This window comes from Mesocricetus auratus, unplaced genomic scaffold (genome assembly GCF_017639785.1).
Source record: "Mesocricetus auratus isolate SY011 unplaced genomic scaffold, BCM_Maur_2.0 Super-Scaffold_15014, whole genome shotgun sequence".
NCBI lineage: Eukaryota > Metazoa > Chordata > Mammalia > Rodentia > Cricetidae > Mesocricetus > Mesocricetus auratus.
In genome coordinates, this window is record NW_024429186.1 from 60,756,259 (window position 1) to 60,782,425 (window position 26,167).

General features: G+C 44.9%; 2 protein-coding genes across 3 annotated transcripts in view; both read right to left on the reverse strand.

The window, feature by feature from the left end:
* Window positions 1-8,416, reverse strand: part of Psma6 (proteasome 20S subunit alpha 6) — a 33,198-nt gene extending 24,782 nt beyond the window's left edge. The window contains exon 1 of the mRNA XM_040743078.1: window positions 8,311-8,416. Within this exon, the coding sequence (XP_040599012.1) occupies window positions 8,311-8,329 (19 nt within the window). The 5' untranslated portion in view covers window positions 8,330-8,416. The remainder of the gene's footprint in view (window positions 1-8,310) is intronic.
* Window positions 8,417-10,296: 1,880 nt separating this feature from the next.
* Prorp (protein only RNase P catalytic subunit) overlaps window positions 10,297-26,167 on the reverse strand; it is a 97,288-nt gene continuing 81,417 nt past the window's right edge. For both annotated transcript variants that reach the window (XM_021233211.2, XM_005080505.4), the window contains exons 6-8: window positions 16,878-17,026; window positions 14,205-14,400; window positions 10,297-10,544 (exon numbers count right to left, since the gene is read on the reverse strand). In XM_021233211.2, coding sequence (XP_021088870.1) covers window positions 10,395-10,544; window positions 14,205-14,400; window positions 16,878-17,026 — 495 coding nt within the window. In that variant the 3' untranslated portion in view covers window positions 10,297-10,394. The remainder of the gene's footprint in view (window positions 10,545-14,204; window positions 14,401-16,877; window positions 17,027-26,167) is intronic.

Consider the following 26,167-nt stretch of genomic DNA (forward strand, 5'->3'; position numbering starts at 1 on the left):
TAAGCATTCACAGAGTATACATTCTTACTTAGGATAGTTGTGTTTATTTTTCTTTATTTGAAGAGACCTGTGACTAAATGAGAAATCCACATTTGAGATTTTTCCACATAGCCAAATGTAATCCTCTGGGAAACCTTTCAGAAAGATGAAACTTTGCTGGTTCCATTGCAAAGGGAAATCCCCTGGAAGCAAGCTTCATGATATGTGCCTTGGACAGCAGCTAACCCACTCAGCCAAGTGGACTTCCCCTGGCTCAGGGAGCTGGGCAACAACACTCCTGCCGCTTTCGCACAAGTCTAAGGGGCAGACCTGCTGTCTGGATGGAAAGTTTGTTCTTCCTCTCTGCGAGGCCACCAAGTCAGACTTTTTGAAATGACTTTCTGGGTTTTTGAAAATTTTTAGAGATGACTTGACATCTCGTGAGTCTCGGAAAAATTTCTGGGGGGCCTCCGTTTGGCCAGGCGCCCACTCTCCCTGGGGAGAGAAGAAAGTGGAAGGTAGGGTCTACCCACAAGGCAAAGGTACAAAGTGGTGGCGTGGCTTTCCCAGTAACATGCTGAATTGCACAGTATTCAAAGGCAAGATAAGAATTCTGCCCTTAGCTCAGGGAAGACTGATTTGTCTATTATGCCCAAGACCCTGAACTCTGTACCTGCCATTCTCCAACACACCCTCACTCCCGCCTACCTTCATACACAAAAAGTTCATTACTTAAAATACTTTCCCAGTTAGTTTCAATGAGGCAGGGAATGGAGAAGAATGAGGTCTGTGGTTCCTTGTCATATTGTCAGGTGTTAAAACAATGCCTTGTGAATTCATATATATAAAACAGTTAAGTAGCTTAGGAGAGTTGGGGTTCCCCTTAAAGGCAGCTGCGGTCAGAGCTGAAGATACAACAACCCTGCCTGAGCGGGGAGAGGAAGGTGGGACTCTGCCCAGCTCCCTAACCAGACTTTCTTCCCATAAGTCTTTTCAGAAGTTTCCCTGAAGACGAGAATCCATCTGAATCCTCCCATTTAAAGCCTTTCCTGGCTCATCTCTGTCGGTGGTTCTCCCTGCACGTCAATATGTTTGGATAGTTAACAGTGCAATAATCCTGAATAAGTATTGTAAAGGAGAAAAAGGCAATTTATCTGAATTCTAGTTCTATAATCTATGAGCAAAGGAGAGTGACAAATGAGATATCAAATGCTGGTTGGGATGTGATTTCTGAAACCTAAGTTAAGTTCATACTTGCAGGTTTTTTTTTCAAAATCATGTGTTATCAGTGTTTTTCCTGCATGTATGTCTGTGTACTAGGAGCACACAGTAGCCAAGGAGGCCAGAAGTTGTTAGATTTATGGGGACTAGAGCCACTGCCATGTGGGTACTGGGAATTGAACCCGGGATCTCTGGAAGAGCAGCTAGGGTTCTTAACAGCTGAGCTATTTCTCTAGCTCCAACTTCACTATGTTTTTATTCACAAAGCCTTCACACTTCTACCTGAAAGGATTCTAATAAAGCAGTGTTTCCCAGCTCCCCTTGCCCATGATATTGTGTGCTTCTCTCTCTTTCTAGACTAATGGGGTACAATACTCTGTCTACCAACACAGCAGACACTCAAACACTGTTATTTCCCTTCTGTGTCTTCCCCTTTCTTACCAGTCAATACAATTCTGTGCCTGAATTCTCTCAGCTGTCCTTTGATTTAAAAGGAAATAAACTTGTATTGGCTCAATCCTAACGGTATTTAACTATAACCACCCACTGTCCCCTCTACACAGTCAAGACCTTAAGCATTGCTACTCACCCATGTTTTTTAGCTATAACAACTTCGCTATAAATCATCTTAGACGTCTGATGTTTCTCTTGTTTTTCCAAACTACTTTAAATGAAGACCCAGTGTTCCGTTGAAGTTTCTGAAAGCCAAGGAAACTGTGAATTCCTTGAGAAGTCTCAAGGGTTTGCCCAGATACTGGAAGATCCCGGCTGGCTTAGTCTGAACCGTTGGTGGTTTGTGACACACAGCTTCCCCTTAGGTATACACCGGAAGTCTTTCAGAGCTAGAGGACAGCGAATGGTTCTGTGAAAAGCAAGCCAGGGAAGACAGAAACAAAGTCCCGGGCTTTGAGCACACTTAGGCTCTGCTCGGAGAGTCCAAAGCACAGGGTTTGAATCTGAGTCTTGCTTGCCACAGACTACCTAGTGGTCACAACTGTGGTTTCTTCTCTCAAATGGGAGCATTCTGCCTCCAAAGGCAAAGTAAAAATAAAAGTAATACTACAATGAAAACAAAACCAACTAGTACTAGATTTGCACTCAGTTTCTCTTCAAGGAAGGGGCACTGGTGAACAAGGCTCGATTCGCTCTCTTCCCAGTAGGGCCAAGCCAGGAACTGCAATGACCCGAGCACACTCAGTATTCACAAGTGAGTCTTCCTCACTTAGGAAGTGGTCAGTTCCTACCACCCGGTCCCACACCATTCAGCCGCGCCTGTGAATGGACAGGGTTGTAAGACTGCAAACATCTGTCAGTTGCTGAGACTGTCACAGCCGTGGTGGTCCTTGCATCTTTGGGTCTTAGATTTTCCCTTGGTCTCCCTGGACCCTACTTCCTGACTGAGGGTGGGCGGGGGACCACCAAGAGAGTCAAGATCAAAGAGGAAATAAAACTCAGCAGCCTTCCCTTCAGCCTAGAGACACTTCCTCTTCTTTGAGGTTTCCGAATTGGCTTCCTCTAATTCCTATTTTCTTACCACAAAAGTGGCATCACTGTTGCTCAAAAGACCATATCCTCTTGGGGTAATTGGAGAGAGGGAAAGAAATGCAAATGAACAAGGTTTCTGGTCATTAAACAAGTATTTCATTCACTGACGTAGAAGTGAGCCTTTGCTTTACCCCCCCTTCCTTCCCACTTGGGGTTTTTGTTTGTTTGTTTGTTTACTTGGTTGGTTGTTTTTCTGAGACAGGTTCTCTAGTCCAGGCTGGCCTAGAACTTGCTATCTAGCCAATGCTGGCCTTGAACATCTTATTCTCCTACACCTACCTCCTGAGTGCTGGCTTAGGAATGGCATCTTGAATATCCAGTCATTGACAGGAAAGACAGAAAGCACTCCAGTGTGTGTGTGTGTGTGTGTGTGTGTGTGTGTGTGTGTGTGTGTGTGCGCGCTTTCCCTCCTAGCTACTCTGCCATGACTTGAGAGACCTCAGCCAAGATTCCCCAGACTTCACACAAAGTGCATTTTGTTCACAGTGGTGAAACAAAACAAGTTTCAAAAAACAACCAGAGACAGCAGATCTAGACTTTAAGACATTGGAATGTGGCAGACTCTGGAATGATGTCTTTGGAGGACATACACAGCAAGTAACACCCAGTTACCACAGCACCATGTCCCTGGATAGATGCCTACATAAAGAAATCTAATTAGTTTCAGCTTTGGGTGGGTGAAGGGTTGTTAAATGGTATGATTTTGGAAGACAGTATTAACAAGTTATTTTTTGTTTATGAAGACAGGCTGTCATGTAGTCAAGGCTGGCCTCGGATTTCCTATATAGCTGAGGCTGGCTATGAAGCTGTGACTCTCCTGCCTCTATCTAATTACAGTGCTGTGATTAACAGGTAGGTGCCAATATGCTGGCTCTAAGAAGTTATGTCTTGGTCAGTGAGACATCAGACACCACAGACTTAGTTTCCAGCCTGCTAGCTCACATAAAAAATACCAAGGAGCAAAGGGGGAATTTGCTCAAAGGAGAAGTGGGCATGAGAGGTAAAAATCAGGAAGACATTTTCAAACAACTTCTCCAAAGTAGTTCAACAACATAACTGAAACACTCCTATGTGCAAGAAACGGCCTAACTGCTCTGGGAGACACACAGATAAACAAGTAGGGACAGAAGCTGGGAGTGTGTGGGTGGTGTTTAGGATTGGAAGAAGTAAAGAGCTTGAAAAGAACACACATGCTAACACACACACACACACACACACACACACACACACGCACGCACACGCATGCAACAGACAAGACACAGGATGCTAACGGGGTTTATGCTCTAGCTGGAAGGCAACAGGGAGACCTTGAAACTTTATTGTTTTGGTTTTTTGTTGTTGTTTTTGAGACAGCATCACAGGATAACCCAAGCAGTCCCCAAACTTGCTATGCAGACAAGATAACCTTAACCTTTTCATTCTCCGGCCTCTACCTCCCTAGTGCTGAGATTACAGGCATGCATCACCACACTTGGCGTTTTGTTTGCTTGCCTGCTTGAGGCAAAGTCTCACACAGTCCATGACGAGGATGACCTTGAACTTCCTCCTCCTCCTCCTGAGTGCACGCTGGGATCACAGGTGTATGCTCTAACACCTGGCTTATGTGGTAATGGGCGTTGCTCCCAGGACTCCATGCTTGCTAGGCTGAGCTATCACAGCCCAGTTTGTCAGTGTTTTTGAGCAGAGTATTATGACTGGAATTAAGCTTTGAACAGATAAATCAGGTAGGTAAAGGTTTATGAGGGCCTAAAGTAAAGAAAGAAGAAAAAGCCAACATTTCCAGATGCTAGTGTCCCACCCATTATTAGTCACAAGCAGGGTTATTTGCAATAGGCCTGAACTGGAGGCTAACCAAATGCTCATCAGTGTGGAGTAGGAAGTCAGGGAAAGGGCAGAGGCTGTTTCTAGAGCAAGTGTGAGACAGATTGTAACAGGACAGATGGATGCTGTCCTCCCACAATTCCTGTCAGTTTTTCTCTTTCTAGTTGCTCAGTCTAGAAGGTCCCATTACATCCATGCTCCCCTTGGACAACACACAATTCTATGGTTACTTTCACACAAACAATCATATTTCAGAAGTTAAGAGTATGCAATTATGTAACAGAAATTCTGGACAGGGGCTGGACAGATAGCACAGCCAGTGGTTGGTGAGGGAAGTCCTACTGTATATATGCTTCTCTTATTGGCTGATGAATAAAACACTGTATGGCTAGTGGCTGGGCAGGAAGGATAGGAGAGGCTACCAGAGGAGGAGAATTCTGGGAAGTATAGGCAGAGAGGAGTCATCATGTAGAGCCTGGGAAGAAAGGACACGCAGGAAGAGACCACCACGTGGACATACTTAGATTAGTAGTAATGGGATAATAATTAAGATAGAGCTAGCCAATAAGAAGCCCTATCCACTGGCCAACAGTTTAATAACTAATATAGCATCTGTGTGTTTATTTGGGGCGAAGAAGGGCAGCAGGACCTGCCAGACCAGAAAACTCATGTTACAAGTGGTGTTTGCCTCCGCACATAAGGACCAGAATATTATCTCCAGAACCAACATAAACATGCCCGATGAGCACTTGTAACCCCAGTGCTGGGGAAGCAGACATAGGGGGATCTTTAAGGCTTATTGGTCAGTCAGTCTAGCTGGGCTCCAGGTCAATGAAAGACTGTGATGAAGGAAGTTTATAGTGTTCCTGAAGATAACTGAGGTTTTCTCACACACTTGCACACACAATACACAAAAGTAATTTAAAATATAATAAAATCCTGGAGCCCAGTGAGGTGCTTTTTTTTTTCCTAAAGATTTTGATTTACTTATTATTAAGTATATAATGTTTTGACTGCAGTATGCCTGCACGCCAGAAGAGGGCACCAGATCTCATTACAGATGGCTGTGAGCCACCATGTGGTTGCTGGGAATTGAACTCAGGACCGCCAGAAGAGCAGCTAGTACTTTTAACCTCTGAGCCATCTCTCCAGCCCCCTCCCCCCCCCCCCCGCCCCCATGAGCTTCTACTTAAATTATAAACTACAGTACTGGCATCACCAGGGATGCTCTTCTTGAATTAAGAGCTCATTTTTCCTTAGTGCCAAGGTCTGAACCCAGGGCTATGCACACACTCTATATTTCCAGCTAGAACCAACATTTGAAGTCAGATCCCTAGATCATTCTCAGCTCATTACAGTTTGAGAAGTCCTGCTACAACCAGCCCACTTTCTTCACTAGCAGACAATGGAAGCTCAACCAAGACATTGATGATCGGCATTCAATCCCTGAAACCAACTACTCCCAAAAGTTAGACTGTCTACCATATGTGCTGTGGCATGTGTAGGATAAAAGGAACAAGGAAAGGGCACCCAGACCCTGACTTGACCCAAGCTCAAGCCCAGAGACAAGAAACAGAATCACAACAATCCCTGAGCTTGCCCCAAGATCAGGTCACAAAAACTCACCAATCCCTGGTCACCCCAGAAAACTCTACGCACCAAGAAGCACTATATAAACGGTGTATTCTGCACAGTTCCCTGCCACTTCTTCCCTGAGTAGAGGCAGCCGCCCTCTTGGAGTTTTCCCTCCTAGTGAATCTCTTGTGTGAGGTTTGCGGTGCAGTGTGACTTTGTGGTATTCCTTGGCTCCCAATTGTTATGATATGTTTCCCTTTGGAGCTGTACCACTTGCAGTGGGGGAACTGTCCCCTGAAAGAGCAGAGCTGTTACACTTCTGCTGGGGAAGCCTTTCCCTTAGAACTGCAATACTTACAGCATGCACTTGTGTAAGAGTGGGCAAAACAAATAAATAAATAAACGATAAGTTTGAGATCCTGAAACTAGGGCTGTTTTAAGTAAACAAAGAAAGATGTGAGAGATGGAGAGGTTACCTGGCAGTTGAGAGCAACTGTTACTCTTCCAGAGGATCCAAGTTGCAAGTTCCCAGCACCATGCTGGACTGCTTACAACTATAACGCCAGCTCCAGAGGATCCAATGCTCTCCTCTGGCCTCTGGGGGCCCCTGCACGCATGTAGCATGTCTTCTCTGTCTGTCTCTCTGTCTCTGTCTCTCTCTCTCTTTCTCTCTCTCTCTCTCACACACACACACACTCTCACACATGTATGTATGTATGTATGTATGTATGTATGTATTTTTAAGTACAGAGTCAGGTATACTGATACATGCCTATTATCCACTATCTGGGAAGTAGAGACAGATTACAAATTCAAGGCCAGCCTTGACTAAAGTGGTTTGAGGCAAGCCAGGGCTATGAGTGTAAGCCCCTCCCCACCAGGTTCCACCCTACAAAACACTCTAACTGCCTTAACAGCTGGACCCAGCCCATAATCTACAGAGTAAAAAGCCCAAGTTTTGGACTTGAAATCCCACCAATCCCTGCCCTGGAAATCCCTCCACCCCCACCCTGGAATCCTATCTAAACCCTGTCTTCTGCCCAGTTCTCTGCTACTTCCTGACTGAGCAGAGGCAGCCACCCTCTGGATTCTTCCCTCCCAACCAATCTCTTGTGTGAGGTTTGCTGTACAATGTGGTATTCCTCGGCTCCTGACTGCCAGGATACCTTGCCCCTCAGAGACGTAACACAATGGGACCCTGCTCAAAAACAAACCAACAAACAAACAAAAATCCAAAAAAAAAAAAAAACCCAAAAGCCAAAGAGACAGAAGAGAGAATAAGAGGGACCATTACATACAAAGAGGGCCAAAAATCACTAGTGTAAGAGGTTGAGACTCTGGTGGTTCTGGAAATCAAAGAAAAATATCCTATTGACATTTGCGAAGCACAAAATGTTCAATAATGATTTTCTCACATAAACTTCCCTTTGTGCCTGGATTAATAGCAACAAGAGCCACATGATTTGCTCTGAAAAACAAAAGGCTCTTTATGTTCTTTAGAAGTTCTCTTCACAAACATGGCCTGGCCAGAGTTTTCTCTATGAGCTGGAGATCAGAGGGCCTGACTTGGAAAGGCCTGTCTCCTCAAGGATGTGACCACTCCTCCTAGAATAGACCAAGTGCCAAAGGACGTGGCCTTTTACTTGAGACAGCTTCTGGGAACAGTTTTTTTCTGAACATGAGCAAGCCCTGAGTAGGAGTTTGACAATGTAGTTTTAAAAGCAGCACATTGTACTATACAGAATGCCCTAGTTTAAGTCATTAAGTCTTGTTAGTTTGTTTTTAGACAGGGTCTCATGCAGCTCATGCTGGCCTCGAACAAACTAAGTGACTGAAGATGACCCTGAATTCCTAAGTCTCCTTCCTCCAGCTCCAAGGGCAAGGGTTATAGGCATTTACCACATCTGATTCCCAGTTGACTCTTTCTATGAATTTATATTGTTATGAGTATATAACGAAAACATTTCAGAATACTGTTAGAACAAGAAAAATAAAACTGGGTAAATAGGTATGCCAGCTTGCTCTACATAGTGAATTTCTGGGCTAGAGAATAGAGACCCTGTCTCAAAGAAAAGGAACCTTCAATTCTAGGGCAATTCAAGAATGATTCAGTTCTTTCCAAAGGTTCACTTATGCAGACTTTAGGTAAAAGTGTCACAAGGAACTCACTTTTTCGGAGACTGGCCATAGTCACCACCACAAGAAGCTGTTTCACGGGGTTAGATGCTGTACCATTCCCCCAGGCCAGAACTCCATCCTGCCCCAGAAAAGGCCAAATGGACAGAACTGTCAGGAATTCCACTGGTACCTAGTGGACACAGACATTCTATTCTTATGAAGTCATAGACGGCCCAAGAGACCTTCTTGCTGGAGTTACCAAGTCTTTCACACGTCACTACTATTTAACACACATGTTCACAGTTATCCTTTGTGTGTGCATGTGTAGGCCAGAGGGCAGCCTCCAGCGCCGTTCCTCAGAAGCCATCCACCTTGATTTTTCAGACAGGATTTTCTGATGGCCTGAAGCTCACCTGAGTAGACAGTTGGGGTGAGCAGTCAGCCTGTCTTGGCTCCCTCCATGCTGGCATCCCAAGCATATACCCCTATGCTTAGCTTTTCCATGTGAGTGCTGGGGATCAAATTCAGGTCCTCCGGCTTGGATAGCAATTTACCAGCTGAGCCATCTCCCCAGCCCCTTTCATGGCAATTTTAATAATTCAATCTAAACAAGCATGGAGGCTCATGCTGGCAGCGTAGCACTTGGGAGTCGAGGCAGATGGATGGCTGTAAGTGCTTGGCTACACAGGGATACACTGCAAGACCTCGCTCAATAGCCCCCCACAAACAAATGACTAGCTCCCACCACACCTTACTTGTACTCCCATTGCCCCTCAACTACCACCAAAACCCCTTTACACAGGTACGGTGGCGCACGCCTTTAATCCCAGCACTCGGGAGGCAGAAGCAGACTGATCTGTGAGTTCAAGGCCAGCCTGGTCTACAGAGTGAGTTCCAGGACAGTCAGAGCTGTTATACAGAGAATCCCTGTCTCAAAAACAAACAAACGTGAATGTTTTTCTCATAATCAGAATAATTTCTTTAAAAATAAGCTACATACAATGTCATAGCCTCCAGATACTTGGGAGGCTAAAGCAGAAGAGATCCTAAATTCAAGGCCTGCCAGGATGGTACATTCAAGGACAGCCTGGTTAACTCAGTGAGACCTTATCTCAAAATTAAATGTTAAAATAATAATAATAAAACAAAAAAATAGGGCTCAGAGCACAGCCTGAAGGTAGTAAATAGAGCTAAATATATAGTCCAGGGATCTAGAAAACAAGACTCCCAGCTTCTTCCAGGGTTGTCCATTTGTGATCATTTCAAATTTTATTTTTAAAATTATCTCTTTATTTTCACATTTCATCTATCATACGTGTGGAGGGGACACTGTCATGGAGGTCAGAAGACAACCTATGTGTTTAGTTTCTCCTTCTGCCCTGTGGGTCCTAGGTTCAAACTCAGCTCATCAGACTTGGTAGTAGGTGCCTTATCCACTCGGCCATCTTGCCAGCTCAAAGTCCTATTCTTTTTTCTTTCTCCCAGAAAGCCAGTTTTTATTTCTAAAACTTTGTAAAAAAAAAAAAAAGTTTTGGACTTTTTTGAAATATCACCCTGGAATACCATATCATACCATACCAAAATCAGCTTGGAAAGGTTTATAATCACAGTATAAAACAAACAAGGACCAATGGGTAAGTCTGGAAGGCCAAGTCAGCCGGAGCAAGTGTGGAGAGCTGCCCGGCAGGAGGAACCAGTACCCAGGTTCTGCGCTAGGCCCCACGTTCTGCATAAACCTCCAGAAACATGGGGTGTGTGTGTGGTGCAGCTAGCTATAAAAAGATGGTTTTTCCATTTAACTCAAAAGTCACTGTGTTGGGCGAGTTGTATGTAGTTCAGCTGGTGGAGCGGTTGCCCCGCATACACGAAGCCCATGTCCTGTCTCCGGCACTGCTCACAGCAGGCATGGTGGCCTGCTCCTGTAATCTCAGCACTCGAGAACTAAGTGGGACACTGAGGCAGGGGGCTACAAAACAAGAGCCCGCCTCATAAACAAAACCAAACAATTTGCTGCTGCAAACCAACTAAACCAAAGCGTGCTCCTAAGATCTCTTTATTTGCAAGACAGAGGTCATGCCTGAAGTTAGCATGGATGCGCCGGCTCTGCTACCAGCCAGGAGTCCTACAGCACCCGTTCAGCACAGAGCGGGCGCCTGCGTCTTCCGCTGGAGGCAAAGCCATTTGGTTGGCACTTCATACGACGATCTCTGCACCTGGTCTTCATCGTAAGGTATGTGCCAGGAATCACCCGTCGTCTGCACCACCGTGTCATAGCTGAGGGTATGCTGGTGGGTTAAAGAGAGCCAGTGGTGAGAAGAAGGCAGGGTACTGACGCTCCCTCCCTCCCTCCCTCCCTCCCTCCCTCCCTCCCTCCCTCCCTCCCTCCCTCCCTCCCTCCCTCCCTCCCTCCCTCCCTCCCTCCCTTCCTGTGTCTTGTGTGTGGTGTATGCACACCTATTACCAACGCACACATACTCCACTGAGGCAGGGTCTCTGCCTGAACGGAGAGCTCCTGTTTTTTTGTTTTGGTTTTTGTTTGTTTGTTTTTGTTTTGTGTGTGTGTGTCTTGTTAGGTTGGCAGCTAGCAAGTGCAAACAAGTCTATCTCTACTCCATACCCTACTACTGAGGCTACGGGTGTGTGCAAGAACACACTCAGCTTGTAATGTGGGCACAGGGATTGAAACTCAGCAAGGACTAACCACTGAGCCATTACTCCCGACCCCATAACAACAAATGAAATAATGTAAAAGGGGAGTTTCATTTTAAGGTTAAGGGCTCTCTATAGGAGTGTCATGTTTGTAAATTAGAGGATTGTTTCATTGTGAGAAGAGAAAAATCAAATACCGAAAGTAGAAAAATAGCGCTCTCAAGATTATCTTGAAGTGAATCTCAGATGTGTACTTCTAAAAAATGGTATTTTATTTTGTAATTCTAAGATCAACGCTATTACTAGCCTTTTTCCCAGCACAGACATCAGACAGGAATGGAGGCAGAGTACCCAGGAATCCCAGCACAAGAGGCTGAGCCAGAGGGTTCTGAGGCCAGCCTGGGCTCTTTGAGAGTTTCAGGCCAGACAGGGATACATGGTGAGAGCTTGTCTGATTAAAATACATATATGCATGCATATATTAATATATATACATATATATGTAAGGATGCATACATACATCAGACTAATCAACAATTCCTCAGCCTTATTAGATGTCTACTGTTTGTATTTTCCCCATTACTACATGAGTGTATACATATACTTTGTACTTTCTTTATTAAATGGTAAGTAAAGTAGGGCTACTGCTTTCTGAGAGACTGGACTACCCATCATCATCCTTTAGTCTACAGCTTCCCTTCCTACTCTTATTTTCACTGAACTTGTATTTTTCCTTTTTGTTGTTGCTTCTGAGGAATCTGGGTCAGTTGCTTTGGATCATTTCCCATAATAAAGTTCTGATTTTGCTGATTTAATAATTGCTGTAATGCCATGGGCTACTCTTTCCTATAAGTTTGTTTTGCATCTTAGTTTATTTTTTAAATTAATTAACTTAGCTGGGTGCTGCTGGCGCACACCTTTTAATCTTAGCACTTGGGAGGCAGAGGCAGGTGGATCTCTGTGGGCTTGAGGCCAGCCTGGTCTACAAAGTGAGTTCTAGGACTGGTTCCAAAGCCACAGAGAAACCCTGTCTTACAAAAAAAATTAATAAACTTATTTATAGTACTGTGTGCAGCATGCTTTGAAGTATTACTACATTGTGGAATGGCTACTCAAGCTATTTAATGTGAGTTACCAATTTTTTACTTTTCACAATGAGAAAACTTAGAATCTACTCTCTTAGTAGTCTTGAGGAATATAACACATGGGCTGGAGATGGCGCAGAGGACCAGAGTTTGGTTCCCAGGGCCCACGTTGGGTGGCTCACAGCTGCTGGTGACACCTGCTCCGGGGATCCAATACCCTCTTGCCTCCTTGGGCACCAGCATTGGTGTTCACACACCCACACAGACACATACACAAACACATAATTAAAAACGAAAAAAGAACAGAATATATTAGCTGGGCCTGGCAAATAAAATAGGAGGACTGTAAAGTCAAGATCTCTTTGTGTCCAGTGTGTTCAAAGCTAGCCTGTCGCAAAATAAAAGGTAAAACTGGGCTGGTGATGCCGTTCAGTGGTAGAGGACTTGCCTAGTATATGCAAGGCCTTGAGTTCAGTCTCTAATATCACATACGCGCACACACACACACACACACACGCACGCACGCACACGCGCACACACACACGTACACACACACACACACAGACACTACTACAGTTAATTGTTATTAACTGTAGTCACAGTACATTGTACAATAGATTTCTTAGCCTCATTCCTGCTTCCTAGCTGAAGCTTGGTATACTGGACCAATATCTGACCTCCCCTCCCCTGTGTATGGGCCGTTATATCTTCCTGTAACAATTCCCCTCTGGATTTTCTTCCTTTGTTTTAATATAAGAGGCATCCTTATGCTATGGACGTCTACACTGGAATCAAAGGCGAGTGGAGACTAACAAACTACATGGCACAGGAAGAGAGAGCTGGGCATGGGGTGTACACCTGTAACGACTTGGGAAGCTGAGATAGGATGACTGACATGTTCAGGCTAGCCTGGTCTACATAGTAGGGCTACATAGCCAGACTGTGAGCAAGATGCCTTGAAAGAAGCTATAACTACAAAGGTGATGGGCTTATCCAAATTCAATGATGTAGAGAGGTCGGAATGTTACAAGTCCAGGGCCAGATTCTCCTGGGCCATCTTCAGGCCTCTTTGTCACCATCCTCTGAATGCTACCTAACTTCTTTGTCACAAAATGTACAAACAGATCCCTAGCATCCACCAAACAAAAATAGCAGGTGAGGTGCCCCTGCTTTCTGTAGCCCGCCCCTCCTCCGATGTTTCTACTGAAGTATTTGAAAAGTGTCTTAATTTCTGATTTTCTTTGTTTTGTTCTGCTACAATAAAACTTGGTAAAACTGTTACAACATTAAAACAAAATCTGAGATAACTAAGTCTGTGTTCTCGGGCCATGGTCATTCATATTTGGCCCCCAAATAAACTATGTCTTTAATCTCTTTGAGGTGAGAGTTGTGCTTTGTGTCAATGAGACCCTGTCTCTAAATAAAATAAACGAGGTCTGGAGAGATGGCTCATGAGGTTAAAGAGCTTGGTGCCGAACCTGGGATGCACACGGCGGAGAGCTGACTCCTGACAGTTGTCTTCTGACAGCTGCACATGAGCTGTGGCAATGTACGCACGCGCGCGCGCGCACACACACACACACACACAAATGCATGCACACACACACAAATGCACATACACATACACACAGAAATGCACACACACAAATGTACACACAAATGCATGCACACACACAAATGCACACACACATGCATGCACACACAAATACACACATATAAATGCACACACACATAAATGCACACACATATGTACACACACTCATATAAATGCACACACACACAAATGCACACACACATACATACAAATGCACGCACACACATGCACATACACGTACTCATACACACAATTAAAACACAAATGTAATTTAAATTAAGAAATAGGAAAAGTTGCTTAAAAGGGGAAATACGACAGAATAAGAAGTTTCAAGCTTTTTCAAGTAAACAGGAGATGGAAACACAGAGTGCCTGAGTATAGGTGAAGGTGCTGTTGCAGGCACAATCACACAATACTCCAAATGTTTTAATTATGTCAATCAATTTGGGGCTGGCCTGTGAATACTTTTGCTCTGACAGATGCTGTATCTAGGAACTGGCTAACTACCAAACTAAGACAAAAACGAAGTATTTAGAACTTTCAACACTTTAAGAACTGTGCTACCCTCTTTCTTTAGTCGAGACTCTGTCAGCATCACTTACGAGCAGACCTCATACCTGGAAAGTCAGTTTTGATCTTTGAGAACACTTCATGATTGCCAGCTGGTGTCCCTGCTGCCACTTAAAGAAGAGGCGCTGGGTGTGTGCATCAGGCAGGCAGGCCTTGTGGTCCCTCATCAGATCTTGTGTGATAAACTTGCAGTGATTGCCCGAGTTCAGGGTGGCGTAGAGCAGGAATGGATCATCCTTCGATCTGCAGGGGACAGCAGGAGGAGCACATTCAGACAAGCCAGGGGGCAGAGGGCTGTCCCCACCCATTTACTCCTGACATTCCTGGGAGGTGCCAGTGTTTGACACAAGTGATCTGTGTGATCCCCATAAAGCACCTGGAGTCCTTAGTTGGTGACACCATCTAAAACACAACGGAAAGCTGAGGGGACGGGACTTAAAAAACTTTCAGGTCAGCTTGGCTAGAGTTGTGACCTTCTCAAAAAAATAAAAAATAAAAAACCTAAAAACCCACAGGAGATTTATATGGAAGACGATGAGTAATGTTAGAGCCTAAAAACCCATAGGATAGGAGTTTTGTATGGAAGATGAAGAGCAGATTGTTAGAGGAGAGTCATGTTTACATGGGGGATTACACAGACTCACTACACTGTTGTCTGTTTTATGTCCGAAAGGTTTGTTTGGTACATTAATGGAGAATACAAGTTAACATTAAAAGCATAAATATTTAAATCCTGAGACACAGGAAACTAGTGAGTCAATCTTTATAACAGAGCTTAGAACTTCAGCAGCTGCATTCAGTACAGGCCAACGTACAGGCCCCAAAGTAGGCAGCAAGACCAATTCCCAAGAGACTTCTGGGTTACAGCACATGATTTACCCAGTTTCTTTCTATAAGAAAAATAACAACGATGAACATACAGGCTTTCCGTGAGTTTGGTGCCAGATTTTACATGTTACAATTATCCTCTCATTCACCCTCCACAGCATTCTCATGAAGTAAATACCTGTCCAGGTGGGAAACGGAAGGTGCATGATCTGAAATGAGTCTATACCCCTAATGCTTACCAACACTGCAAGAGTGACAATATCAGGAGTAGCAAGTCTTTTGCTTCTGAAGCAGCAGAAATGCCTCCGCTCTGCTTAAACAAGTGGTTTGGTTTGTGATTTGAGTGAGGAATTGGCCTCCTGCGTCATGCATCAAGAGCCACTTTGTCCTTTTAAGACTAAATTCTTTACGGGATCCTGACAAACCTTGAAGTTCCCCTTCTGAACTAATGAGTCCTAGACTTAATGCTGAGGCGCGCACACATTGCAAGGTTGTAAATAAGTGTGTGCTAACAGAAGCAGCAGGAAAACCTGAGCACTCTGAGGTTTGTCCATGTGGTCCAGGCCTCCCATCTTCCTGCACTGTTGCTTTCTGCTTGTGAACTACACACTGTGTTGCTAATCATGTTTCCCATGTTCCTTTGGCTTCCTGGGAAGCTGTAGCTCAATAGCAATTTTCTCTCCATCAGAATAAATCTAGCTGGGCGGTGGTGGCACACACCTTTAATCCCAGCATTCAGGATGCAGAGGCAGGCGGATCTCTGTGAGTTCGAGGCTCTGGTCTACAGAGCAAGTGGCCAGGACAGGCTCCAAAGCCACATATGGAAATTCTATCTCGAGGGCTGGAGAGATGGCTCAGAGGTTAAAAGCACTGAATGCTCTTCCAGAGATACTGAGTTCAATTCCCAGTAACTACATGGTAGCTCACAGCCATCTACAATTTGATCTGGTGCTCTCTTCTGGTATGTAGGCAGAACACTGCATATGTAATAAATAAATCTTAAAAAAAGAGAAAGAAATTCTATCTCAAAAAACAAAAACAGAACAAAAGAATAAATCAGACCCTTTGTGTGGTCCTCTATAATATTGTTTTTCCTTCTCTCTCACTTCAAAACTCCTTTTTCCTTCCCTTCCCCTTTGCCTCCCTCCCTTTCTTCCCGCCCTTTTCTAGACAGGGTCCATGTATCCCAGGATGGCCTCTGGATAGCAGAGGATGCCTTTGAACTCCTGATCTTCCTGCTTCTACCTCACAGGGCTAAGATCACAGGTGGTCAGCACAACTGGTTTCATGCGGGGCTGGGGATGGAACTCAGGGCTTCCTGCATGCCAGGCGAGTATTCTACCCACTCAACTGCATCCCCAGATCCCAAAGATTACTTCCTGTTGCTGGTCTAACCCGCCCATGCCGGCCTTCCTCTTTTACCAGTGTCTGGCTTATTCCTATGCCAGGAACTTTGGGTCTCTGCTGCCCCTGTGTGAGGGAGGAGCACTGCGAGGTGAGGAATCCCTCCCATCACTTCCCACAGCACTGATCACCGGCTACGATAAGGCTATCTGGTGGCTTGTTTCTGCAAGGACTGAAAGGGCAAGGGGCTTTGTCGTTGGCACTGAGAACAGACACCGTGTTCATGTTAACATGTTGAGTGTCTGCTTAGTGGTCAGTGTAGGACTGTGTGCTGTGTATTCTAAGTGCCGGCCTCACTCCTGACTTACCCTCCTCCTTTGCTTGTCCATGCAGGTTTGCTCTACTGTGGATACTACACTTTTGTAAGCTATTTTGATCCTGTCTGGAATGAGGCTGTATACACCCAGGCAAGCACTCTACACAACAGAACAGATAACTGGATAGATGCCGGCCCCAGTCCACCTGACCTGCTCCCCTGCGACACTTACATGTTGTCAGCAAAAAAGCAGTATGCCTGCTTCCGCACCTGCTCCATCTCTTCCTTCTTCCACCGGGAGCTCGGTCTCAGCATGTGCTTCCGGCCCAGGACCAGCAGCCGTAGACTCTGCTGGGCCAGCTGAGAGACTACACTCAGGAGCTAGAAGACATGGAGTCAGACAAAAACAGTTCAAATAACCAGACAGATTGTGCTAGCTGGTGAGTCTCGGCGTTCTGAGCAGGAAGAGAACAGCTCTTAATAATTTTCCTTCTTTCAGGGCTGGAGAGATGGTTCAGAGGTTAAGAGCACAGGCTGCTCTTCCAGAGGTCCTGAGTTCAATTCCCAGCACCACGTGGTAGTTCACAACCATCTGTAATGAGACCTGGCGCCCTCTTCTGGCCTGCTGGCATACATGCAGGCAGGACACTGCATATATAATACATAAATAAATCTTTAAATTTCTTTTCAATCTTTCAAAGCTTGAGGAAAATTATAAATTCATGTATTCTTTGTTGCTGTTTATGTAACAAGAGCTCTCAAGTAGCATAAGCTGGCTCTCAGCTATGAAGTCAAGAATGAATTTGACACCCACACCTCCACTTACTGAGCTCTGGGATTATAGGCATATGCCACCATGGCCAATTTATAAATGGTACCTAACCCCTGCCCAGGTCAGGCTATACTGGTTCTAGGTGTTTGTTTTTTTGTTTTTGTTTTTTGTTTTGTTTTGTTTTTACGAGACAGGGTTTCTCTGTATTGTTTCGGAGGCTATCGGTCCAGCCCAGCCTCGAGCTCACAGAGATCCGCCTGCCAAAGGCGTGCGCCACCACCGCCCAGCTCTAGGTGTTGATTTCTAAAGACAGACTAATGAAGCTGTTTTAAAACTGAACCCTATAGAACTCCCCAAGATAGTGATGGGACTCAGAAGTTACTACCAATTTTGAAGCAAAAAATATATATATACATATATATGTATATATGCATGTACATATGTTTGTTTGTTTGTTTTGATTTTTCAAAACAGGTTTCTGTGCAGCTCTGGTTGTCCTGGAACTCATTATGTAGACCAGGCAGGCCTTGAACTCAGAGATTTGCATGCCTCTACCTCCCCAGTGCTGGGATTAAAGGCATGTGCCACCACTGCTCAACATTATTTTTAACAATTAAAATAATTCGTATTATGCCTGTCTTGAAAAACCAAACCAAACGAACAAAGAAATAATTCTTATTATCATTATTGGAGTACACATATGGGAGTCAGAGTGCAACTCTGTGGGGTTGGTCCTCTCCTCCTCCTATTATGTGGCTTCTGGAGATTGTAATTGGGTCAATAAGGTGGTGTTTAGCTGAGTGCAGTAGCACCTGCCTATAATCCCAATACTCTGGAGTCTGAGGCAGGAGGATTGCTAGTTTGAGCTGTCTAAAACAAAACTACCAAGCATAACAAAACAAGAATAGATGGATGGGCGCTGTTCCTACAGAGCACCAAAGCTATCTGTACTAAAGTAGTTCCATTACTGTTCACCCTATTCTATTACTAATGTGATTTTAAAGTAGTTGGTTTCACTGTCCCCTAACTACTAGTTCTAGAATGAAAACTTGTCTACTGAATGAGTTAATATACAAGCAAAACGAATGCCACAACCAGAGTGGAGATGCTAACTGAAAGTTTTTAGTTGGTAAAATGTAGCCTTCTGTAGGCTGCCAGATGACTCAGAGGGTAAATGTACCCACCATCAAGCCTGCCGACCCAAGTTCAATGCCCCATCCCACATAATGGTGGAAGGAGAGGACCAAACCCACAAAATTATCTTCTGTCCTCCACATATGAGCAGTGGCAAATCCCCCACCAGCAATAATAATAATTCTTTACAATTGTTTAGAAACATTTTTTTGCTTCAAAATTAGGTAGTGACTTCTGTGCTTACTCAATAGTTATTTCTTAGCTTTCTCTATGTGGAAAGCATATGGGCCTGGTCATAGTGTGCAAAAATTTAAAGACACCTGTTTCTAGTGAGACAATAACAGTATTTTCCTTACCTGACTATCAAGTCTAGGAAAGTATAAGTTTTGATTGTACAGATGGTTAATAAACACACTTTGATTAGCTGAAGACTAAGCCCAACATTGGGAACCAGGCATGTTGATCTATGCCTGTAATCCCAGCACTCAGCCAACTGAGGCAGCTCAAGTCCAGACTGGACTATGTGAGTTTCAGGCCAGCGTGGGCTACCCCAAAAGACCCCATCTCACTAAACTAACAGCAACAATGATGATGATCATAAACAAAAAAATTATGATTCATAAATTCAAATACCTTTAAAGACATTTAAAAAGTACCTTTCCACCGGGCGGTGGTGGCGCACGCCTTTAATCCCAGCACTCGGGAGGCAGAGGCAGGCGGATCTCTGTGAGTTCGAGGCTGGGCTGGACCGATAGCCTCCGAAACAATACAGAGAAACCCTGTCTCATAAAACCAAAAAAAAAAAAAAAAAAAGTACCTTTCCTTCAGAATGTACTTATTCTGTGTGTGTGTGCATGTGCATGTGTGTGAGTGAGTGTGTGTGCGGTGTGTGTGTTTATGTGTGTGTCAGTGCAAAGACATAGGACAACTTGCAAGAGGTGATTCTCTCTTTCCACGGCGTGAGTTCCAGGGACTGAACTCAGATTAGGTGTAGGTGACATCTCCCGGGTCCTTCAAGTCTTTAAAATTATACTGAAATTACAGATTATTTTCTATGAACATAGATTCAAAGTGGAAATTGGACCCATTAATAGGGATGACAATTACTTAAAAATTTGCATAAGAATTACCATAAAGTTATTACAATAATACATTTAAAATGTTAAAACACAATTGGAAACCAAGAATGGTGCTGCATACCTATAATCCCCAGTATTTCAGACACTGAGACAGGAGGTTCTCACTTTCTAGGCCAGCCAGCCCGAGCAACTCAGGGAAAGCCTGTCTCAAAGATGACACAGGACCATCCATGTTGGCTGGGTGGGTGGTAGGACTCCTGTGGAGCAACATGAGCTCTGTGGTTCAGTCCTCGGCACCACAGTCCAACAACACAATTTTCCATGCAGTTAGGAAGACATGATTTAAAGAAAAATACAACTGAGTTTTCACAAACATTCCCTGCCTCAGACAAACACCCCAAGGTCGCTAAGTTAGGAATTAATAAGAGAAAAATCATAGTGTCAACTACTCTGGGGCACCATCTTGTGGTAGAGAAGTCTCTAAGCAACAATTTTCTTTTGAAAGCAATGAAAAGACAGAGTTTTTGTTCTGTTTTTAAAGGTGATTGGGTAGCATAAAGGTAACTGAAAATTTAAACAGTCTGGCTATGAAAAGCCTCTGCAACAAATTGTAGGATGGACGAGTGGGCTGGCTCGAAGTCATGGGCATACCCAGAACAGCAGAGAAAAGGAAAATTGAACTTAATTGTATGCTCGATCAAAAATAAAACTGAGTCAGGTGTGATGGTATATGCCTACAATCCAAGTACTCAAGAAACTGAGACACGAGTATTGCTAATAACAGGTCAGCCTGGGCCACACAGACAGACCTTGTCTCAAAACCAAAAGAAATCAAATCAACCTGGGACTAGAGGTATAGCTGTATATAGTAATTAATTACTACACATAGCTGAATACAGCACTAGCTGTATTATAACAGTTAGCAAGGGGGAGGAGGCAATAAGACAAAATCTACAACAACTGGGAGGATGGACACGTGCATGTGTGCGCGCACACACACCCACACACACACACCCACCCCCCCACACACACCCACACCCACACCCACACACACACCCACACACACACACCCACACACACACGACAGAAGTAGAAGTGCTACTATCTAGGGAAGAAGGGAATAGTGGGAGGTGTAAGAAATGAGCAATGTGTGTGGGGGGGGGGTGGCACTTCCAGCACTTGGGAGGCAGTGGCAGGCGGATCTCTGTGAGTTCAAGGCCAGCCTGGTCTACAAGAGTGAGTTCCAGGACAACCAGAGCTGTGACACAGATAAACCCTGTCTCAAAAACCAAACAAACAAAAAACCCAAATGTTATGCTAACTAAAAGGAACTCACTTCTGATTTTGGGTTTTTGTTTTCTGTGTTCCCTACTATTTCACCACGGTCTGTAAGGCACTAAAGGAGTAACTCTCTGAAACCCCAGAAGTCTGAGAACAAAGACTAGCACCGAGTGTAAGTATCCCTTAGCTAGGCTCCCACCTTGATTTGCTTTATCTCCTGAAGAAATGGATACTAGATTTTTTTTTTTTGTGGTTTTTACGAGACAGGGTTTCTCTGTATTGTTTTGGAGGCTGTAGATCCAGCCCGGGCCTCGAACTCACAGCGATCCGCCTGCCTCTGCCTCCCGAGTGCTGGGATTAAAGGCGTGCACCACCACCGCTCGGCTGGATATTAGATTTTTAAAGAAACTCATACATCACATGCCTACTTTGGGCATAAAACCGATCAAAACTAGTTTCTGAGTGTAGGCAGAAATACAATTGGCAGGACTTCATACGTTAGAAATAACCGTGAGCAGGGGAGTTCAGGGATAGAAAAGTGGGGGCGGGGTGGGAGTGTGTGTGGGAGCGAAGGCCCATGTCTGAGTATCCTAAACAGTAAATGTCCTTCCTGTCCATGTTCTTTTAATGCCTTTAAAAAATAATTTTACTAAGTCGGGTGTCGGTGTCTCACACCTTTAATCCCAGCACTTGGGAGACAGAGGCAGGTGGATCTCAGTGAGTTCCAGGCCAACCTGGTCTACAAAGTAAGTTCTAGGACAGCCAGGACTATTATACAGAGAAACCCTGTCTTGAAAAACCAAAAAAGAAAAAATTATAATAATTGTATTAAGCCAGGTGATGGTGGTGGTGGTGCACTCCTTTAATCCCTACACTCAAGAGGCAGAGGCAGGGGGATCTCTGCGTTTGAGGTCAGCCTGGTCTCAGAGTGAGTTCCAAAACAGACAGGACTACATGGAGAAACCCTGTCTCTAAATAACAACAACAAAAAGTATGTGCTTGCATGTGTGTGCATGTGCATGTAAATATGTGTGCCCGAGTGAGTGAGCCTGAGTGAGTGTGTGTGCATGTGTGTGTGTGAGTGTGTGTACATGAAGGGACAGCTTGTAGGAGTGTGCTTTCATCGTGTGGGTCCCAGGGACTAAATGCAGCCTGATTGGCTGAGCCACCTTCCAGGCCTCTTTTAACTTCCCTCTCTGCAGCTTCTTCCACTTCCTGGGGCTGTATGGACTAGAGAGCTTCAAAAATTCTAAAGCCTTTGGGATCTGTTATCTGCAGAAAATTACATCCATATAATATTCGTTACTCAGCCAGGCATGTGGTACACACTTGTAACCGCAACATCGGTTCTAGGCTAGCCAGAGCTACCTTGTTAAAAAAAAAGGGGGGGGGATTTCAAAAGGTGTAGTGGCACAGTCTGTAATCCCAGCACTTAGGAGACTGAGATAGGAGGCTCTCAAATTTGAGGCTATCCTGTGCTACAAGGTGAGTTTGAAACTACCCTAGCCTGTTTGAAGACTCTGCCTCAAAGCAAAATAAAAATTAGGAGAAAAGAAAAAGCTGCATACATGCAGCTGCTTGGTAACTTTCCTCTCTAATGTTTGTTTTCCCTGACCCCACTGAGGAGGCTTCCAGTACTGGACGAACTGAGCCTAGGTTCTTGCACATGAGGCAATTCTGCACTACTGAGATATATACCTAGGGCTCTTTTTCAAACACCCCAGACAGGGTTGCATTGCTTACGCTGGCCTTGGATTTATCCTAGGAAGTACTTGAATTGCAATCTTTCTGCCTTAGCCTCAGAGCAGCTGGGATTACAGACCTTGCCCTGTGTAACCAGGCCCGACTTCTCTCTTCTCTTGCAGCTAATGAAATGTGACTGTCGTTACAAAATTTCCCACATTCAGATACTGCTGATTTTATCCCCCTGGTATCAGGAAGTATAGACTCCAGCCTGATATGATTTCTAAAAATTGGTGGCTGGCCCTAGAGAGCAGTTTGGATGCAAAGTATTTAGCTTTGTGGCATGCCTGTGTGCAGGTGTGTTTCAGAGCATGGTCTTGACGCTGGCCAGGCCAGTTTGTTCATCAGCGTCACTGAGAAGCTGCTCAGTCGGGGATGCAGATCTAAGGACATGGCAGCTAAATGACTAACACAATGTATTGTGCTAGGAGGGAGTGCAGGGGAAGTCACTTCAGTCACACTCAAGGAAACAACGTGGTCAGGGATATTCCCACGGAGCAAGTCACAGACAGCACAGCTGAGTCTCCAGATGAATTACCCGACAAGGAAGGGGGTTTCCAAGGACAAGGAGCAGCATGTTCAGGAGACCATCAGGAAACGTAAGAGTCAAACTGAGCTCAGGCAGAGGTTCAGGAAGATGACAAGGAGAATGCCTAACTCGAGGGGCAATGAACACCCAGGGCACAGTCACGGAGGTCTCCTCCTCTGAAAGCAGTCGGGCAGATGGAAGGATTTAAAACAGGGACTGCCACTGGAGACGTCGAGATTCTGGACTGCACTAGGACAGGGGCTTATTAGGAGGGTTCCTCAGCAACTCAGGCAGGAGACAGTGAGGCCGCACAGATGGAGAAGGGCAGAGCTTTGAACAGTCGCTGACTGGAGGTGGGAAATAAAGAGGACAAACTTAGCAAGACCTGAACCACTGGATAGGTGATGGTTCCCAAGCAGAGTCCCGAGAGGAGGAACCTTTGACATCCCTGGTAGGAGGTGTCTAGTAGGCAGCCAATATGGAGCTTTAATTTGGGATAAAATGAGGACTGTAGTGGGAGGAGCCATCACAGAGAAGATGAGATACCATGGAACAGGAGAACAAGGACCTAAAAGGGAAGAAAGCAGAGACTCCAACCAGAGGAATGTTGGAAAATTGTGAGAAATTGTGAGCTGCCACATGGGTACTGGGAATACAACCTAGGTCCTTTGCAAGAGCAGCAAGTGCTCTTAACTGCTGAGCCATCTCTCCAGTCCTAAAAGTTCTTAAAACTACTTGGCTCTCAGGGAAGTTCTCCCTGGCAATGTCACCTCATTTGAGTGGCTTTATGAAGCACCTGGTATGGATTTGACGAAGAGCTGCAGGGAGGCCATCTTTCTTTCTTTTTTTTTTTTTTTTTTTTTTTTTTTTTTGCTTTGGAGCCTAGAGCCTGTCCTGAAACTTGCTCTGTAGACCAGGCTGGCCTTGAACTCACAGAGACACGCCTGCCTCTGCCTCCCGAGTGCTGGGATTAAAGATGTGCACTACCAACGCCTGGCAGATGACATCATCATCTTAAGAGTTCTCTCCTTCATGAATTAGTGGTGAGGGAGAGGGCACTGAGGGAAGCTGTGCTTTGTGTCAGTTTTAGTTAGAAGGCACACTCCAATTGGACCTATCCTGTTAGGGTCCAGTGTCCCTTGGATAATGCATGAGTAGCATTCCCTAGTAGTTTCTGCCACTGTCATTCCATGTGTGAAATGGAGACATGTAACTAGCTCTCCCAGGTCATGGGAAGCTGGATTAAGTGGAAACTATTCTCACCAAAAGTGGCCTGCAGCTGCTACTAGTGAAAACTGGGACCGGGAGGAGCGTTTGAGGGTCAAGGCATCATGTATTTGACAGACCTAAGTCCTCCCCACCCCCTTTCTGAGATAATACCTAAGCTTTTGAAGGTCTTATTTTCCCAGATAGAACCATGAGAGTGTGCACACCAAGGATGTACTAGGATATAGTCTGTGACCTGCCTCTTGTTTACACTGTAGTTCAGAGCCTGAGCTGTAAAAGGCAAGTAAACTACTCTTAAATAGGACCTACCGTTAAGGAGAGCATCTTAGTGATTTATAAAAGGAAACATTCAAAGTACCATAGACAACAGAGCGCTTAAGAGTAACCACAAAATAGCCTATGTACACTTCCAACATAAAGGGTTACTACTTTCTAATAACAGTTACCGAGTTGTTGGGAGACTAAAGCCAGGAAGTGCTTCACCATTTTCTATGTGACGCTTCACCGCAGACAACCTCATGGTTGCGACTAACGGCACTGGGCAGCAGCAGACAGGGTGGGTAGTGTTTTTATTCAAAAAGGTAGACTTCAGGAGATTTCAAGGCGTTAAGTCAGATAAGAGAATAAAAGCAAATAGAGTCTTTCTCGTGCAGTTGTTCATTTTGATAACCGTTTCTCACAAACTTGAAATTTCAGACAGAAACATGAGGAGCTGCCGAGGCAGTGCAAGGCCACAGGCAGGCTTGGAGTCGATGCTCTACACTCTCTACACTGCTCACAGCAGGGAAGACAAGGGGCACTGTGACTTAAACCAGTGTATGGTGTTTTCCACTTGTTTCTGCTCTCCCGTTGCCTCCTGTGGATTACCCACAGCCCTGTCTTGGTCCTCCTTGTTTTTCTACTGAGCTAAGCTTTGGGAAGCGGATGCTTGCAGCAATGACTCCACTTCTCACGTGGCTGCCATGTTCAGCGTTTTGTTCTGTGCACTGCCGAAAATATCACCATGTAAACAAAGTGTAGGAAACCTTTTAGAACTGTGGCTCGAGGCTCCCACATCATGTTTTTGTTTGCCTGCTGTCCAGCTGATGCTGCGTCAGCCTCGGTTTTCCCACTGACAGAGGGTGCTTGCAGGCAGGAGGATGACTTTTTTTAAAAAAGGAGATTAGTAATTATATTTTGCTGAAACTTTCAAACTTTATATTCCATGGATGAGAGATTAGCACTCCACGACAACAGGAGAATTGGAAGATGTGAAGCAGAACCCAGGGCAAGCAGGAAGAGGTGTATGCACCTTCCTTCAGTGGGTGTATGCAAACTCCACGAGCTTGTATGTTGGGTGGGGCAGTTAGAGGGGAGAGGGTGAGACAGAGTCCTACCTCCATCTCTACGTGCAACACTGGAAAGCTCTAACTGTCTCAGGAGAATGCATAGACACTGTATTCTCTTACCTCATCCTGGCGTCATAATGGCCCTGCTGCTTTAAGACACATCCTACATCCCGTGTTTGTCAGTCATTGGTATTTTAGGGAGATTTCAATGACCTCATCTTGTCCTCAATGAAACAAGTCTACTGAGGAAGAGAAATGCCATTCCTGCCTTGGGCACATCCTGTCCAGTGTGGGATGTGTTTCCTGAACACCACTGTCTGCTTGGATGCCACTAGCACTCACACAACAGTCTGACCTTTCAGAAAATGATCACATTGTTGGCCTGGGTGGATCCCCAGGGAGGAGACCCGGAGATGTCTAGAAGACAGA